Source organism: Netta rufina (assembly GCF_964035555.1).
Source record: "Netta rufina genome assembly, chromosome: 12".
Classification (NCBI taxonomy): Eukaryota; Metazoa; Chordata; class Aves; order Anseriformes; family Anatidae; genus Netta; species Netta rufina.
Genome location: NC_140135.1, coordinates 19,324,090 through 19,343,403, shown reverse-complemented (window position 1 = coordinate 19,343,403; position 19,314 = coordinate 19,324,090). Strand labels below are relative to the sequence as shown.

Here is a 19,314-nt window from a genome sequence, read left to right as displayed (position 1 = left end):
TGTGTATTTATTTTCTAATCATGCTGAGATTCCTCTTAGAAGTAAAATGTAAATGGCTCCCTTGTAAACAGTTCCATAACAGTTCCATAGAAGATGTAAGAGGAAAAAGCAGGACTTGTAGCAAGTTTCTTCATACTCTTGCATTTGGGGCTTCTACTGAGTGTTTCTCTCCCTGAGCAAAAGCTTCGGAGATGATTGTATTTGCATCAAGTGTGAGAGCTGAGTAAGGTCTGCCTAAGGGGATACATTCAGAACATAGCCTTCCATTCATCTCTGTTTCCTGCAATCTGCCAGCATTTGGTAGTCTGAAGATCAGATACTTCTGTCTTCAGGAATAATTAAATTTCCCTTTCCTATGCCACCAGGACTTAGTATTTTTGGAAAACATGGAAGGTCTTTTTCCCCAGCCTCAGAAAATGTCAAGTACTTTATCAGTCAAGTTGTGTGACTGCTTAGTTGCAGGTGTTTCTTCCATCCGTAAACTCTTACACGGATTGTCAGGATCACAAAGTCAAAGAAAAGGATTTCAAATCCAGAGTAAAAACTACTAGCTACCTTGCTAGGGTGAGTGAAAAAGTCATTATGCAAGTCTGAAGAAAAAATAAATAAAATCATAACTGTGTAGATAAATCAACTGGTTTTCATGAGGTTTTGGTTGAGTGGTGATTGTTGACTCTCCTGACTTCTGAAGAAGGGGAAATGGCTCATAAATGATAAAGTGTTAATTGTGCCTTTTTGATAATGATAGTTGTTGGTTGAGTTCCCAGATGCAGGGCTGTTGTCACCAGCGTTCTACAGACTGACATACAGTGGTGTTAATTCTTCTATCGGCAGAAGTGTTCCAAACAGCATTTGAGACAGAACTTTGCAGTCCTTCAAGAGAGAGTCAAAGGAATCAAAATACCTCAAGCACACAGTCTACTGTCTTATAAATAAATATACAAGAGGAACTGAGTTGACAAATACACAGGAGTTGCTGACACAGGTTTTCTGGGTTCTTGCCAGTATAGGATCATTTGTATTAACGACATCTTTCTACTTTGAATACTGAAAGAATTCTGAAAAGCAAAGCAAAAAAAAATGTGAAAAATAGCTAGTCAGAATTAAACTTTTAAATATCAAAGAGCATTTTATGTCATTTTGACATCAAAAAGAAAAATTATTTATATTTTTATATAGAAATTTTGGTTTTAAGTAGATCATCTCATTTCCTTAAGACATATATTATATATATTTGTAAGCAAACAAATACAGCATGATAAAAGGAGAAACTGAGACATGGTGTCATTTAGCCATTGCCTTCTTTTTTAAGCAATGTATTTCTTACATAAATACATATTTAAAAGAAGAAAAAAAAAAAAAAGTTTAGATTTACCAGACATGGATATAAGAAGTTTTACAAAATTGGTAATTGCATAGCTTCAGTACTAGATTAATGCTTTGGAAGGAATGTGGATTTGGAACCTAGAATTAAACAATTAGACTGATTTCATAAGTTGAAGTGAGGATGCAGAGTTACTATATAAAATGGATATTTAGGTAGTGCAGTATTGGCAGTTTGCCCAGCATATAAAATGATCCACAACACCATGATGCAATAAAATATTTCATATAAGAAACACTGTCCATTCAGTATATATTTATGATTAATTTAGTTGATAGGCAATTTTGTGATGCTTGTCACTGAATCTGACACAGAGTGAATTGCAATTAAAAATTCTGTTATCATTAATAAATTGTTTCTTAGAATATAGCTGTGTATGTATACTAATCCTTCGCTTCTGTAGTGACATTTTTAGCCTAAGCCTAAGTATTGAGACATATCTAAATATCACAAAAATATATACATACATTGCTGAAATATACTATTGAAATAGACTATGGACTTAAAAGAACAAAGGTAAAATCTTTATTTTGCATTTTTTATAATAATGAAAATAATTTTATTTTGTTTGTATTATCGGATCTCTTTCTGAATAAAATTGATTTATCAAATAGGACCCCTACACAATAGACCAAATATACTTGAATAAATTTTCCTTCAGTATTTTAAATAGTTAAAAAAAAAAAAAAAAAAGTCTTGAATGGAAAACACTTTCCATCTTTAAAGTGCTGTTCAGGATTTTAAAAATCTCTAGCAAATTGTAGATTTTCTGCTGCTCAGTTTCATTTTGCACCATGTGAACCACCTTTTGTCTATATTGGAGTTCTTATTCCAGAATCAACTTGAAAATCCACAAAATGTTCAACTTCATGGTTTTAACATCTCAAATTCAGCTTCTGAAGCTCAAATTCAGTTAAGTGGTTACTACATTAAATTCTCAAATAAGGTAATAGTTGCTCATCTGGTGTTACTTGATGGTTGATCTTCTGGATTATTATCTACAAAGTAACTGTTGGCTTTCTTGTTGTTGTTTGGTTGTTTTTGTGTTTGTTTGTTTTTTTTTTTTTTTTTTTTGTAGCATCATATATTAAGAAATTGGATTATGAAAATGTTAGATCACCTAAATTTTCTGTGAATTAAAATTCAGTATGTAAAAGAGGCTTAATTTTTAATACATATTAAGATGTATTTGTGTCGTAAACCAAACAGTAGCTGCTGCAGGGCAGTCAGTGAGAATGTTACAGCAGTAGACCTGTTTGTTTTATTTTAAAGATAATTTGAAGCATTATATTGGTTTAGGGCTAGTCATTGTTTCACAGCAATTGCTTAACTTGCTATTTATTTTCTTGCTGCTGATCACACAAGTTGGTAATACATGCCTGTCAGCACTGAGTGATGTAAATGCTATCTAACAGTTCATGGAGCTGCAGAAGACAGCTCAACAAATGACACACAGTTTAGTGATACATGCTGAGAACTAAAATGTATTCAGGAACAATGTTTTTGTCTTTTTCTATAATGTATGCATGCTGGGATGTGCCAGATGTTCCAGATGCTTTTTTTAGATGATGATCAATCTAAGTACTACTATGATAAGTACAATAATCGAGCGAATCTGGGAGAATCATATGTATTCAGTTCCATATAACTGAAGGAGGTGTTTTTTATTGCCAGTTTTGTAGGAAAAGTGCTTATATTTTATTTCTTGCTTTCTGTTATTGCAAGAAGAAGAAGAAAAAAACAAAAAAAAACAAAACAAAAAAAAAAAAAAAAAACAAAAAAAAAAAGTTTAACTGTCAAGCAGAGTTCCTTCAGTTTTGTTTCTTTTCTGAATTACTGGATAACTTCTATCTTTTCTTTTTATTTATTTTATTCCCATCTGTAACATGGAAAACATTCTTTCCCTACCTCCTAGGTATGTTGAGCAATCCCTGTGAGAGTGATTATGAGAAACCTAGTAGCTCAGAGTAGCTAAAATGAGTTTTTCTAGGTTCTGTAGCTTTGAACTGATTTTGTCTAGTCTTATTGATTGCAAGATAAGATTTTGCATTTGTACTGTACCTTAACTGGGTACATCAAAACTTGAGCTGACAAGTATCTGGCTGTGACCTTACAGCACGAATGTCCAAAAATATAGTTCTTTACAGTTTTCTCCAGACATAATTCTGTAAACGACACTGTATCTATAAACACAGCTCAGAAGAGTATATCTAGGAAGATAAGGGAAATAAATTCTGTCACGTGGGCTGAAAAGTTTTGCCTTTAAGTTCCACTGCACTAAAGAAGTGAAATTGTCAACCATCACTGAATCTGAATTTTTGGTACCCTTTATATTCTATCTGTGCTGCAATGTGAGAAGTGTGTAGAATTCTCTAAGACCAAATTTAGCTGATGTATCTGCACAATGTAAACCAGCATGTGTTTCAGAGATACTTTTCAGTTCCAGATGTAGCTTAGAAAAATGGTTGAAGTTGCCCCTGAAATAGTACACTACATCTGCATCCAAGCTCAGTATCTCCATCTGTCTCCATAGAGCAACATGCAGTTGTGAAGCTCAGGTGAGCTATGGGCACCTCCATCATTTGGTGTAGACCTGCCTTGGGACCCAGCCGTGCAGTATTTCACAAGAGATGTCCTGAAATTTTGCTTTGAACACAACTGCAGTGGTTATAACTGTTATACTTGCAGTGGCCTGTGATACCTGCTTCACCAATTCTACCATAATGCAGGCTATGTGTTACTGCTTGCTTCCAAATGGTTATGCTTCCTTTTTTGTTTTGAACTCTTTAAACTGATAGTTATATTATGACACTTCACAGCAAAGCAAATACAATGATATGCACAAACGTACACCATGCTTTCATAAATAATTTTACTGTATTGGCACATATTTAAATTGTTCTTCAATTGTTGTTTCTCCGAATGAGCTAGTACTAAGTATCAATAAAAGGTCGCAAATGAAGCATTCATTAACTTTATGCTCATATGTAAACTGCAATTTGTAAAGCATTCTGGAGTCTTCTGACTCCAAAAAATCACAACAGAGATAAGATTTACTGTATTGTATTATTCTAGAAAATGAATTTAAAGCTTATTTTTATTAATTTTTTGTAGCCTGAAGAACTGTTTCTGATTTTGTTGGTACACTCTAAAGATAACTTAAGAGCCATTTGGATTGATCTGATTCAGCATTTGTTCATAAATATTAACAACAACTGATATTACTGCTACCAGAATTGCAATATTTATCATCCAGAAGAATGCACCAAATACAAATACACAACTCATCTCCCTTGTAGTACAGATACCATCTCCTGCTGTTACTGACCACAGGATCAGTGTGCAGAAAGCCAGCTGTAGTACTCTGAAGACAGTCCTCATAGTCTTCCTCGCTACACACTGTCTTGGGTTTTGGCCCCCATCCTTTCCCTCTTTTCCTTCTTAGCAGGCTTCCTAGGGAGAGAATGAGCAAGGGGGTTGGGAGGTTGAGAGAAAACACTGTTGGCATTATAGCAAAGGAGGTCAGTCCTATAGGGCAGGGTCTACCTTGCCCTACCTTGAGAAATGGGAAAGATGTGAAAAAGGAAGAGAAAAGAATTGTCTCTTTTCTTGACCTGTATAACTTTTTGAAGCTGCACTGCACCTTTCCCACCTGAGCAGCTCTCCTTCTTCACTTCCCTTACGTTTTCCATAGAATCCTGTGCAGCAAAATCACTGCTGAATTGTGGGCTTTAAGTACATTTTTTTTTTTTTGTTTCTCTCTCTCTCTTTTTTTTTTTTCTTTATTACATAAGAAATTATTAGCCACAGGGCAGTCTTCTTGTAGATGGTCTTTTAGAACACTTTTTTAAATCTCATGTATGATCTGGAATGTGTTCCCTTCCCCTCTCCCCCCAAATAGTTAAAAAAATGCTCTGCTATTACTTACTATTCACTGACTTAATATTGATGATGTAGAAAATAATTAAAAATTCTGAGTGGATATTTTCCTTCTATCCTTAGCTAATTTTGTCACCTGTCACAGTTTTTTCAGCTTAAAAATTGAGTATGATTTGGAATTGTACATGCATGTAGCTTGCATAAGATTATTTCCTGTGTCTATTATCTCTCCCCTAAACGAGAGTGGAAGAAAAACCTCAAAGGCAGCTTTCATTTTTAGCAGAGCATAATAATTTTGCAAGCGTTACATCTTGAATGGCTTAGGCTTCAGCTCACTGAGCTAGAGAGATAAATAAAGCCCCTGGCAGCAAGGCTACTGTTTCACTTCTGATCAAGCATAGTGTAAAGAAATGCTTAGGATAAGGAATATGTGAGTTAAGGAAGCAGCTGAAGAAATAATTTTTGTCGAGCATTAAATATCTAAGTACAGGAAAACAGTATGTATAATAAAAATAAAAGAAGATCTATTTTGCATCTGAATAAATGACATATCCAGATGCAATATATTTCATTTGATCATTGCAATTAGTGACTCTCATTATCAAACTGTTCTAGTCTCCCACTTTTAACAAGTAAACAATGAATTTTAAATATCTTTATACTCTCTCTGTGATTCAGAGGTTTTTCGTTTTCTGTGATTTTTAATGATTTACTTAGTTATCGATTATTTATAAAATCTTCAGGTAAATAAGAGTTTCTCCTGATGGGAGAAGATCATCAGATCTGCTTGGTAGAATGTATGAGCTTTATTCTCCTTCTGAATTTCATGAGTAGAAATGGAAATAGATCCAGTGAAATTGCTGGTGCTACATAAATGTGAAGTTAGTTGAAAGAAGGCTGATAGGTGTCAGGGACCTGAATTCACTGAATTTGTGCTTTATGGTCTGTGGCAGCATAGCAAGACTTGTGCTTCATGAGCCTCCCACGTGTCTACTCGTCATGGATGTGGCATTTAGTAAGATGAAGTAAAATTTTAGTTTGAGAACTAGGATAAGGCAATTTGTTCTCTACATATCAGGAGCATAACAGTGTAAGAAGCAACTGTTCATAAAACTGACATGCAAGGTTACTGAAAGAAGCCTGCTAAATCCTTCAGTTAATTAGATTACATTATTCAATAATTTTGAAAATTAGAGGTCATTAATGCACTATTAAAATAGTGGTGTTGAAAGACAAGACTATTAGAAAAATATGTTTTATGAGCAGAAGCATATTTCACTTATTTCTTTTTCAGTCTAATATATGTGAGTTCACAACATCCAAACAAACATTTCCAGTTGCACTAAAGAATAATCTGATCAAAAGCAATTTTGGAACACTGATCTGAGATGGTCACACATGGTACAGGTGGTCTTTGTAAATAAGTTCTGTAGTGATACTGAAAGTTTGTAATATAGGTGATGAGAAGATGGCTAGCAGAGTGTGAACAGGGGGAAGTATATTATCTTTGTCAGGGAAGGAGAGTGTGGGATGCGTCCCATTTGGAGAGAAAGTGAATAAACCTTGGTCTGGAACTACTTCAATTTGGGAGCAGTGCTAGAAAAGCCAGACCTCTATCTGTTAAGAATTAGTACACTGAAACTGATGAAATTGCTTTCCTAGTCACTAGAGTTAGTAACATGAGAAAGCAGAGGGACGTGAGAAGAAAATCTTTGAGCATTTTAGTATGAATAAAGTTTACTTCGGTAACAATAACATGGGTAGTTCTGCTGTCAAAGCTTTTTTACTTGGTTGGCCACACAATATTTACTGGGCTGTCCATGGTATTTTCAGGGACGATCAGTTCGTTCACGTTTAATAGTGTGTTAACAGCAGCAGAAATCTGACTTTTATTATGCAGGATTTTCCTGAAGCTCTTCAAACAGATATTTTGCTGTAGGTGTATGCTGTTATCTCTCAGGCTCTTTCAAGAAAATTTGATGAATATTTCTGGATGGTGTATTTTCATTTTTGTATATTTTTTATCCTTTAGATTTCAAGTGTACTCTAAGAAGGGTTAAGTCATTTATAGCACTCAGGTTAAACAGGAAAGCCTGTTAGAGCTCAGTTACTCCATAAGGATCTCCTATCATCACCTGGATTCAAAAAGAAATATGGGAGAACTCCCTGCTTCTAAGCGTGAAGGCACCATTTCAATACTCTTCCTCAGCTGCCTTATTTGAATGGTCTTCCATATTGTTTGTAATAAATACTTAACGGGGTAAGATCAACTGCTGTAGCTGCCCCTACATCCTGTAGCAAACTTAGGTTTGGGCTGTTGTAAGGCCTATCATAAATTTATTTGTTTATTTTTTTATATAATTACAGAGAGAGCAGGAACATGAGGGGTATCATAGGTAACTGGGATACTAGCATGCCCTGATGATTGGCACATGGACTGTCATACTTTAAGGTTTTCTGTCTGCTTCCAGTGGCAAACCACCTACTGTCCACAGTAGAAATGGCATGGTAAAAGATGATAAATGATTCTTTGCATGGATACACCAGGGGGATATGCGAAGGAGGGAGGTGGAAAAATTAATGCTTGTCCCCCGAACATTTTAAAACTTTATTAGAAATCCTTACGTATTGGAATATACGTTTTATGGTCTATGTAGTTAAATACAGAACAGGCAGGCTTAAAAATAGAACCAGCAGACTTCCTGTCTTTCACGTATGAAGTATACAGTTATGTTTCGTGACTGATTACTGAGGTCATGTGTGATTAAATATCTTTACAGTATACTTAAAGTAATGATGTTAAAACAGAAGCACTAGAATTCCCAAAATAAATCTGTTTCCTACTTGGTTATTCAGAAAGGATTTAAAGTCTAAGATATTTCAAGAGTCAGTTTCTGTATTTCATGATGAGAAACTGCTTTTTAGCTGTGGGAAAATTCCTCCATCAGAAAGTTTAGTTTTAAATAATGAAAGCAGTCTGAAGATTTTATTTTTAATACTGAATCACTTACTCCTAAAAGGCATGTTCATCTCCAAACCTTAGATGAAAAACTTCAGTGTAGGAAATCAAGTTACGTAAATCTAGGTAAGCATGCGATTGAAGAAAGTTTTGATGACAGGTTCCTCATTGTTCTTAAAATCCTCTACAGTTTTCTTCTGATATTTATATTGCAATATTCATCCTTTACATCTAACACATTCTATAGCTCTCTCACATTTTAACATTTTTGCAAACATTGACACGCTAACATTTTAGCTTCCTTTCTTATTTTGAAGAGCTTTGGTTACAATGCTACAGCAGCTGAGATTATTTGAAAGTGCAGATGTAAGTTGCTTTATACATGATCTTCATTGTGAAATAACATTTAGTTTGAAATTCAAATTTTCCGTTTCCTTTTCCTTAGAGTTACAGAATGAGTACTGTGGTTTGTTTCTGTGTCTTCGCTGCAGTTGAAGTTACCACAAAGTTGAGTGCACCAAGGAAGTGTACTTTTTAGTCTTGCTTAATTCTATTTGTTTTTCTCTACAGAGAGCAGGGGACACAGTCAGTGGAGATACTGAAAGGTAATTTCTTCTGTTAATTTTGTATTTAAATAGATACATAATCTATCTATGAATTACATGTATTTATTGTAGAATTTTAGCTGCAATATTTGAGGAATAAATTTTCAGGTCTTAGTGAGAAAAGCATTAATAACATTTAGAAAATGATGCAATTGTTTCGCCTACTAACTACATCAAATATGAAGATAGATTACAAAGGTTGGATTTACTTCAAAACACATCAGATGTAAAATTATTAAAAATTACAAGGGTAAAAAAATGATCCTACTACAAAGTACCAAATGTCTCCCCCCCAGCTTTTTTTTTTTTTTTTAAACTTATCTTTTCAGAATCAGTTTGAGGATAAAAACGCATGATTAGCCTAATTTTTGAAATAACAGGCAGAATTTTCCAATGAACATGTAATTCAGTATGTACAAAATTTACTGTTTATAATTGTCTCATAGTTGATATCTGATAAGAATGAGGATTTAAGTTTCTCTTACATTTGAATTTAATCAACTAATTCTAATGAATACTATAGTAATTTTGTCTTCATTTCCTTTGCTGTTACCTGATAAAGTATGTACCAAATATTTCAATTGCATCCAATATATCATATTTAAAGAAAAGGTTTGAAATAACAGATACTTGGGTATCATGGAATGCCATAATTAAGGTTTATTGCAGTGTGTTCACGTGGAGAATTTTTTTTATCTTTTCATCATATATGGCCTAAACTTGTTTACAAAGCTAAGCCATGCACTGAATACCAAAAATAAAATAAAATTCTTTACAATGCTTTTATCGGTTGAAAGGATCTACAATTGGCAGTTTTATTCAAAATTATAAATTTTACTACATTACAATCAAAACCCTTAGGTAGAGCAAACACAGTTGTTCATCCCTAAACACAAGTGACCTGGTGCCTGATTTTTCAGGATTGTCAGAATTTTTATGTCTGTGTATTAAACATCGTAGTTTGCATGTTTAAAACAGCATTCAACTCAACTGAGTAGTAGTGTTATCTAAGAAGAAGGTGATGTAAAGATCGAGTTCAAATGAGTTTATCTAGGGTAAAATTCTATTTCATCTTATAAGGGCAGTCTTCTCTCTATTGACACCACGTAGTAGTCCATTATCTCAACATCTAAATATAGATATTTTTGCAATAAATTAAGTATAGTCTGACTTGGTATTTAGACCCAATTCAGAGCCAAAGCAGCATCCATCTTGTAAAATAGGAATTACTATATAAGAAGAAAAAATGTGTCTTTCTTAGTCTTTTTTCTTTCTTTTATCTTTCTTTTTTTTTTTTTTTTTTATAGCAATTAGATTACACCTTTTGCCCTTCTTCCATTCAAATTTTCAGAAGAATACGATTATATCCTATTCTTCCCTCACATTTGTTTCTTGTTGCTTTTTGCTACTCCCTTTTACTTCCTTCCTCATCACAGTATGGCTGCTCAGGTGCCTCCCACCTGACTTTCTGCAGCCTTTTTTTGTTTTTCTTGTCCACTCCCATAGTTTCTTGCAGTCACAAGGAAGGGTTGCAAAGAAGAGTTGTTCTTCCTAGAGCAAAACATGCCTAATTTGAAAGGATCGCACATGCTCAGTTTGGCAGATGGAGCATCCTTGGTGAACAGGACACAAATCTCTACTGGACTTCTGCCATATTTTCCATGGATGTATGGCTTAATGCAATTTTGGAAAACTTACATGGGCCTAGGAAATCATATTCTTTTATAGAGTGACTCTCCCTTTTCTAATCTTTCTCCCCCACATTTTATATTTTAGGTCCAAAACATGATTCCTTTGTATCTTCTCAAAACTTTGAAAAATATTTTAAAAGAAAAATACAAATAAAAGAAAAATAGCAATAAAAGAAAAATATCTTCTTGCTCCTAATCATCTTCTTTTAGGGGCTCAAATAATTTTAAATGGAAATATTTCAGCTTAAAATCAGCTCAGATAAACATGCATAATAATGTTTTGGGATGCTGGAGACAAACACTGGGTAGCTTCACATATTTGGATAAAATAACTGTACAATCAATGAAAGTAAGACTATTTATGCAGTTTTCATGATATGATTGCATTATTTTTCTAAAAAGAAAATGCCAAAAGCTGTGAGAAAGATGCTTTTTGCTTGTAGTAGAATATACATCATTCTGCAGGGAATATTTACCATAAACCTTAGCCAAAACCAAACACTAGCCAAACATCAAAAAACAGATGAGTGAGAAATATGAGACTACAGAATGTTTCTATGAATATCTAGCTTAAAAGAAATACAGAGTAGTAGAATGTAAAGCTGATGTAGTAGCTTTTCTTAGACTTGAGCAGAAAAAAAAAAAAAAAAAAAAAAAAAAAAAAAAAGAGATATTTGTACATTAAAACTCTCTTTGGAACTTTTCTGGATGTGTTTGGCCCTGCCCTATGCGTAGAGCTAGCTGAATTTCCCCTGCCCATGCAAAGTATCCACATTCCTCCTTGTAAGATATTGGCTATTCACACAGTAAACTCTACCTCTTTCTGACCAATGTAGAAAATTTGAGCTGTACTTATAAGCAATATTGTGTATAGAAAAGTAGGTCACCCCTGGAGAATTTGGGACTCACTTCTGAGCAGGTGCCATGATTTAGGAAATTACCCTCTGCAATTGCAGGTAGAATCACTAAATGTGTGAGTGCTCCCAGGTTTTAAGAAGACAAGCCGAATTAAAGGTTCCCAAAGAAGCAGCTAATTTGTTTTCCTTTCTACCAGAAGCAGTTCACCCCATTTATTGTTGTTTCAGGGCTGAAAAAGTGATAATAGGCATCTAACACGTAGCTGCTGCTGCAGCTGTTCTGCGCACAGACCTCTGACTGCGCTTAGTGTTCATTGTGTTCTTTGATCTTAATTTTACTTTAGGGAAAAAAAATCTAGTAATAGGAAGCCTTGACATCTGTGAATTCTAGACGTGCGTCTGTAACGTAACTGTGACATCATTACAGGGACCTTGGGTTTTGAAGATCTTACAGAGGCCTGCTAGGAAAAGAAGGCAAAAAGAATGGTATCATTCATGCATTGCCCAACTGCTGCTGAATAATTGGTTTTAAAACTATTACTTTATGACTGCTTGTATGTAGAAGTACTACTCAGCTCCTTTTTCATAATAGGCTAAGTCTTTGTAAATATTAATACCTAAAAATGTTTATCATCTCAGTGGCTGTGATATGCCATTTGCTGGTTCTCAGCTGCTGTGGATTAATGGAGGAGTTACTAAAACTCTTGGGTTTTGGATCCCCATATGCTTCTAGATATCCAGCTGACAGCAGGAAGTATCTTCAAATGCTGGCTTCACTGTAGTCTGTAATGCGTAAGCAGCAGATTAAAAATTCTCTCTTGAATCTTCTTTGCAAGGATCTTAAGATCCTACATTCAGGTAACTTTATGAAACAGGGACTGTCTTACAGGAAACTCGCAACAAAAGCTCTCAAAGTAGTCTGTGCATAAAGTGGGACATTCCAGATAGGTCCCCACTCAGAATGTTCAGAGAAGGTTATATCACTGCAGTAGTAAAATGCACTATTATATAATTTATACCCTGTTAAGTTATTTCTGTCCCAGGAGTTAGCTCTGCTAAATGCTTGTCTTTTTTTTTTTTTTTTTTTTTTAATTTAAGCATACTGGAAATTTTCACAGATTACAAAATTCTTAAAAATTTGTATAATCAGAAGACAAATTTGGGTTGCTCTGTTTGGTCAAATATTAAATACAAATCGAAGAAGTGATTAGTATCTAAAATGATTTTCAAATCAATGGAAAATGTTATTAGCAACTTATTATAATTAGAATCATTTTATATTGCTTCTAGTTTATAATCCCTTACTGCCAGAGCTCCCTTAATCAGGGGCTTAAGAAAGTAAACAGTATAGATTGTAACTATTCTAGATACCAAAGACTAGGTCAAAGGTAAGGAATATTTAAAATAATTATTCTTGCTTCTAGACTGTATTCATGGCCATCATTTGAGAATTTTTTATCTGTATCCTATCACCTGTGGAGAAGCCAAAATGATAGCAATCTAGCAAGATACATCAGTTTGTTCAGATAGGGTTATAACTTTCATTTAACGGTGGATTTAGTGACCCTGAAGGTAATACAAAGAGAATTGGGATATTATAATTAAGAGGACTGATAATGCGTAAGAGTGATTTTATCTGATCTTTTTGAGGATTGCTTATGTGATCAAGGGATACTTCATTTATATGCAGCTGATTTAATCAGCCCTTGCTTTCAGTAGATATTCTATGAATTTTACAAGCTGAAATGTTATTCTTTGCTCGAGATTATGGGACACTTGAAGTTGTGTTGTTATCTTCATATGGTAGAAAAAGAAAACATGCTCCTGGAAGGGAAAATGGGAATGAGTGTCACAGTTGCACTCTGTTTAGTAATGCTTAATAAATGAAGAAATAACAAGTCACTTCTGTTTTCTAAAAGAAACAGCTTTTTAAAAATAAAAAATGCAAAAAATGTTGGTGATGCTTTTAAATGGCTATAACTGCTCTGATAGCAAATCTGCAGAGAGGTGTACATCTATTCTGTTGATTTCATGTATTCAGTGTTTGGTAGGTGACAATTCTCAGCATTTATTACAAATAATTCAACAGGCATGCCTGTTCTTTCAGATTCTTACAACTTTTATCAAATAGTACTGCTATCCCTCATCCTTTTACTTTTTCTATTCTAATTCACTATCCCTCTTTTCTAACCATATAGCACTATTTCTCATTTGAAATCCTGATTACAAATCTTATCAATAGACTGCGCTTTCATTTGTATGTCCTTTAATATGCTAGTCAAAAGTCACAATACTTGAGTCCTCTAAATTCGGTGTTTTGGATCCAACTATGTCAGTTATTTCAATCTTTTCTTAGCTCATTCTTAGCCTTTCTACTTTAGCTCTATGTTCAGCACCATTCTGATTGAATACTGAGTCAATATGCAGGTAACACTGAGACTGGAGATAGACTGCATTTAACCTTGAGTTTTATGTCATATTATGCAATGATTGATTTTGCAAATACCCTAAAATAATTTTTTTGATTTGTTGCTCTTTTATTAGACTGGTACAAGTTACTCATAAGTGATTGAGCCTCCTTTTTCTAGCTTCTGGAATTTGTTTCAAAAATAGTATTATACATGGACATGAAACAAGCATTTAGAAGATCAACTGTCTTAATTTATTTGGGAAATATCAGTCTAGGCCATTATAGCCATAAAACTCCATATGCCTTTTTCCCCCTCTTCATTCTTTTCCCTTTCACTTCTGTAACAACTGCTTACACAAAAGGAAAGGTGAGGAATAACTCAACCAAGTACGATACAGACAAATTAACAGATGACATCCTAGGGTTCCTTTATGTATAAATTAATCAGTTCTGTCACTACCATGTAGAGAATTTGCTTGTCTGAAGAGAAGGAAAGGTCAGCATTTCTTCTATTATCCATGGATCTGAATATCTGAGGAATCATTTAATTTTGGAAGCAGTATTTGAGAGACATAAAACCTTTTAAAAAAATCTCTTCTAGACTGTTGAAAATGTATCCAAATGAAAAGTTACGCTCATTGTACATTAGACCACATATTCCTGACCTTTCATAAGATAACTTTTGAACAGTTTTCAGAATGCTGATTGCAGGCTATTTCTGTAACTACAAGATTTTTGCTGGTAAGAGTCTATGATTACTGTAAGGAGACACATTGTTGGGTTTGCATGGAAGCTAATAAAACTTGACTAAGGACTTTTCAGATAAAAAAACAGATGTATTATTCATATTGTATATTGGCTGAGAGAAAGAATGGAAGCATTGAAACTGACACTTTCCAGATGGGTCAAAGCTGTGATTAAAGAAACAGACCAGAAATCAGGGGGAAAATGCCCAGCAGGATTGAAGTGCATTTATGGCATTCTCATGGGTAGACAGAAATGGAGCATTAATGACAAAATCTGCCTTGCAGCGGTTTGGGCTTCTGTCCGTTCCTTTACCAAATGTTGTAAGTTGAACATTTTTGTTTTTTAGTTGTTTCCTTTAATCCGTGTAATCTATGGGCAGCCCAGAGCTTCTAAGACTTACCTATTAACTTTTATAATTTTAATTCAGTGCCAATGTTACGCATCTTTTTATCCATCTATCGGTGTCATCCCATCTTTTCACTGCAGTCTAGAAATTTCCTTTGATTCAGGACTGATAGATGCTTTTAGCTGACAATGCAGTAGTTGTTTATACTGGTAAATTTAATTTCTCTTAATAATGGAAACTATTATATGAAAAAATACCATTTCCTGTCTTGCTGACTGAAGCCAGCCTATTGTTTACTGTCAATTGGCTGACAGATTTTTGGGAATCTCTTAAAATGTCCATAGTCCTTTTAATTCTTTTTAAAAAGATTTCTTTCAGTTTCTTTTCCATTCTTGCACTCTTTTTCTATTTATATGACATATGGAAAAGCATTTGCATTTTTAAGACTTTCCCACCTCTGTTTTTTCTTACTTTTTAAAGCATGAGGGGAAAAGAAGAGTGTAATAAATTCTGTGATGGGTCAGACAAAGTTGACTCAGACTCAGCACCATGTTTCCATCAGTGCCCAATACTTGTAATTATATATGGGTAGCTTCTGGTGATGCTTTCCTGCTTTGTTAGCCTTTAGAGAACTCCAGGAGAAAGCTAATAGATAATATTTTAATAATAATAAATAATAAATAATTTTAATTTAAATTAATAAATTTAATTTTAATGATAGGATTAATAATAAATAATACAAGTTAATAGATAATAATTTTGCATATAACATCCATATGAATTTTTGGTATCCACGGCATCCTGTAGCAAAATGATATGGAACATAGCTGCAGGATGCCGTGGATACCAAAAATGTTAATTGTGTTAATGAATGAAGGTTCAAAACAAAAGGAGCTAACTGCAGATTTTCTATATCTTAGGGGCTTATACACCCCCTTTATTGAAGGAGACATTGGCTATCTGCTTCCTCAGAGATCTCTTGAGTTCATAAACCTCCATAACATTCCCGTTAGTTGCCTTGGGAGACAAATGAGTTCCTTTTCAGCTTTCCTCTATCCTTATTGATATTGAGGAACCAGAACTGAATGCTATTAAAAGTGTTGGTGCACCACTGCTGTATCTGTACTGACCTAACAGCCTTCACTATTGCAGTGTATCAAAGGGATTTATGAATACAACTGCTGCTAAATATCTAGAGAGAGATTTTTGTGCACATAGTATTTATACGAGAAACTTATGCAGAACATGTCCCCTTTTCTTAACAAAAGAAAAATTCACAAACAGGGCTGCTGAACTGGGGCTGTCTCAGGCATTTCCTTTTCTACCCTGACATGGTGTGCACTGCTGTTTTGTCAGGATGCTAATCATTCATCCTCAGAAAACTGAAATTTTCCTGGACCTTCTCTGGGGATAAAGAACTCAAACTGCACTCTGCAGTTCCCTTTCTGAGAAGTAAGCAGCACACCAGTTTCTCTGCTATAGGGAAATTGTTATTAACAAGCACAATGACTCTTACTAAGAATCGGTTTCTATTCTTTACATCCAGATTGCTTCTGGGTGCACAAAAAGTGATCAGTAGACTTCCTTCCAGCAGCAAATGGAACTGTTGCATCCCATGTTTGCCAGCCAAGAAGGCAGTGTTAGGATATCACTACTGCAAAAATATTACTGTTTTTCTGATTATGTAAATAATCTTTCTTTAGTTAACTGTTAAATCGCTGTGGTCTTCATGAATTTCCTGTTTTGAAGTGCTTCCAGAGCATCAAAGAGAAGGTAGCAGGGAAAGAACTGTATAGACTTTCTTTAGGTGCAAACATCTGACAATCACATCAGATCTGGCCCAACAGTTACATGCTCGTTAATGTTGTAGTGCTTATAAATCTGCTTACGTATTGCTAAAGTTAAGATACCCAGAAAATAACACAAAGGAAGATACATATTTATCAAACAGAGAAGCAAATTCAAATTGCTTCTGTAATGACAAGGGAAGGAACCAAATCTGCAGTATATGGAACATGTGTAGGTCTTTCCTAAATGTCAGAGTATCAGTTCAAATGCCTTTCCATAAGCTGTTACATTTTAAAACATAAATAACTCCTAAGATGACAGTCCTACATTATTTATTTATTTTGCATTTCTATTTTTTCCTGTTTAAAAATATTTATTCCTTCCTAGTTTATTACCAACTCTAGGAGTCCATTATTTATACCTGTGGTAGATGTTGTTGCTGCTATATGAAACGCACAGCTAGCCCTGAAACTAAAAACCTATGATTTATTTCTCTTCTTCTCTATCCCAGATATGCTAGTTCTGCCATTGACCGTCAAGGAAGCACATCCATGAGGAAGGTAATGATTTATAAAATACTTTTTTAAAAAAATCAATTCAATTGGCATACTTTAGAAGATACTAGAGATATTCAATTTTTTCTGTATTGTGAAAAAGCTGTAAACAAACACCTAGCAATAATTTCCGTATTCAGAAAAGTATCTACTGCAACCACGGCATGTTGGTGTGCATGCAGTACTTTTAGTTAAATTTAGTTAGACCCTTATTATGTGTTCTAAGGTGTGTACTAGTTTGAGGAGGAGGAACATCTGGGGAGAATGTTGCCCGAAGGGAAGAGAAAATTTTAAAAACTCGTAAAATATTTAAATGGTGATCATACTATGACAGAGATACATATAGGATCTAGATTTTCAGTGATACTGGATTTTGATTTTCAAAGAGTTTGATAGTGCCAATTTTAAAGGTCTTTAATGCAAAATATATAGACATTTTTATCATTTCATATTTTGGCAATTACTTCAAAGAAAGGACAAGCAGTGGAAACTTCATTTATAGAACACCTGTTTCTTCAATATGACTTAGTACTTGGTTTGCCTAAGTAGGCACTAAGTAACTTTTGAAAGCTACCAGATGTTGTTCTGCCTCCCAGGGATTTATGCAGTGATGCTGAAGACCAGTGACAGCAGTGGAAGGTGTATGGCTGTATTTTCTGAAGTTTGTGAAAAGCTGTGGTTGTGTTTGTTGATATATTGACTCTACCTGCCAATCCCTGCCTTGCCTGCTGCTTCCCCTGGCAAGCACTTGAACCTGGTGCTGTTCCTCAGGATCGTGGTACTGCAAATAATCTGCTGCATGTAATCTGAGGAGATCAGCACTGTGTACCCTCTGATTTGTGTACTTTACTAGCGGATGCACTGATTGCCATGTTCTGAACATGTTTATGTTCTTCGCTAAAAATCCCTGTCTAAAACTAGCAGAGGTATGTGCAAGCAGCCTTGCATTAATAGGCTTGGTTCCCTTCATCCTGACAGGTAACTGAACCTCTAGTCTCCAGGGCATTTCTTAAACGAAGCCTAACTTTTCATGTGGTGGTTCTGTGACACCTAAACAGCACTCCTACTGCTTCACTGTGATTACGTTGATGTCTCGTTAATTTAGCTTCATGTAGCACAGATTCAGTTCTATCACTTTTTTTTTTTCCTGTGGTGTGCTTCTGTTGGGGGTGAGGTGGGGGTGGGGACGTGCGTTTTGTTTAATACTCTGCTTTGTGTTGTGGTTTTAAGATGAGAACTTAAATGCTGACAACCACAGTATGTTCTCCTATCATCAATCTGTTTCCCATAGCAACTCTGACTTGTTTTAAGTTGCAAGTTCTGACTGTTTTCCTACAGTTTTTACCACAACATTAATTATATGTTAGTTGCTTTATCTCTCAGAATATGAAGCTTGAATTCTCTAAGTTAGCAGTGCTAATTAAGCTTTTGTTCCCAAGACATAGCAAACCTTTCACTTCCTCTAGTTTTCTTGCTTTGAATGCATTCTGTGTATGCATAAACAAAGCATAGTAGGATTATTTAACTTATGTTTTTGGAATAGCTGGTATTTTCAGCTCTCGTTGATTTGTTGTACTTGCATTTTCGTTACTTTAAAAACTGCTATTCTGAATGATCCATACCGGTTTCTGGTGAGGGTCCTAATGCACATATCCTCCAGCTGTTCATTTTCTTGCAGCTCTTTAATTAAATTACAGTTTTCAGATGTGATTAAATGTACAGGGTTCTATTTCATTACTGTATTTTTTAGCCTAAATTGTGTAAAAATGTAGTGATCTCTTATTCACAGACACATGCTCTGTCCTAACACATTTCTATGCAGAAAGAGGAGCACTGACCCGGTTCTTTCAGCCACGGTCACCACAGAACTCCTCTTGGCACACTATGACCAGTTCTGCTGCTGCAGCTTACAGTACATCAGTGAAACATCAGTGTTGCCGTACAACTGTTAACTTTCTCATAGCTTTTGTTTTGTTCTTTCATTTTCTGACTTTTTTTTTTTTTTTTTTACGGTAGCAGAGGAACAAACATTAATCTTTGCCTTCTTTGATGCTCAAAACAAGGAGATAAATTCGCAGCTATCAAGTCAATGGA

General features: G+C 34.7%; 1 protein-coding gene across 1 annotated transcript in view; it reads left to right on the top strand.

The window, feature by feature from the left end:
- LOC311213940 (connector enhancer of kinase suppressor of ras 2-like) overlaps window positions 1-19,314 on the top strand; it is a gene marked incomplete at both ends in the record, with an annotated part of 169,756 nt that overhangs the window by 127,053 nt on the left and 23,389 nt on the right. The window contains 2 exons of the mRNA XM_084294277.1: window positions 8,793-8,827; window positions 17,178-17,226. Coding sequence (XP_084150403.1) covers window positions 8,793-8,827; window positions 17,178-17,226 — 84 coding nt within the window. The remainder of the gene's footprint in view (window positions 1-8,792; window positions 8,828-17,177; window positions 17,227-19,314) is intronic.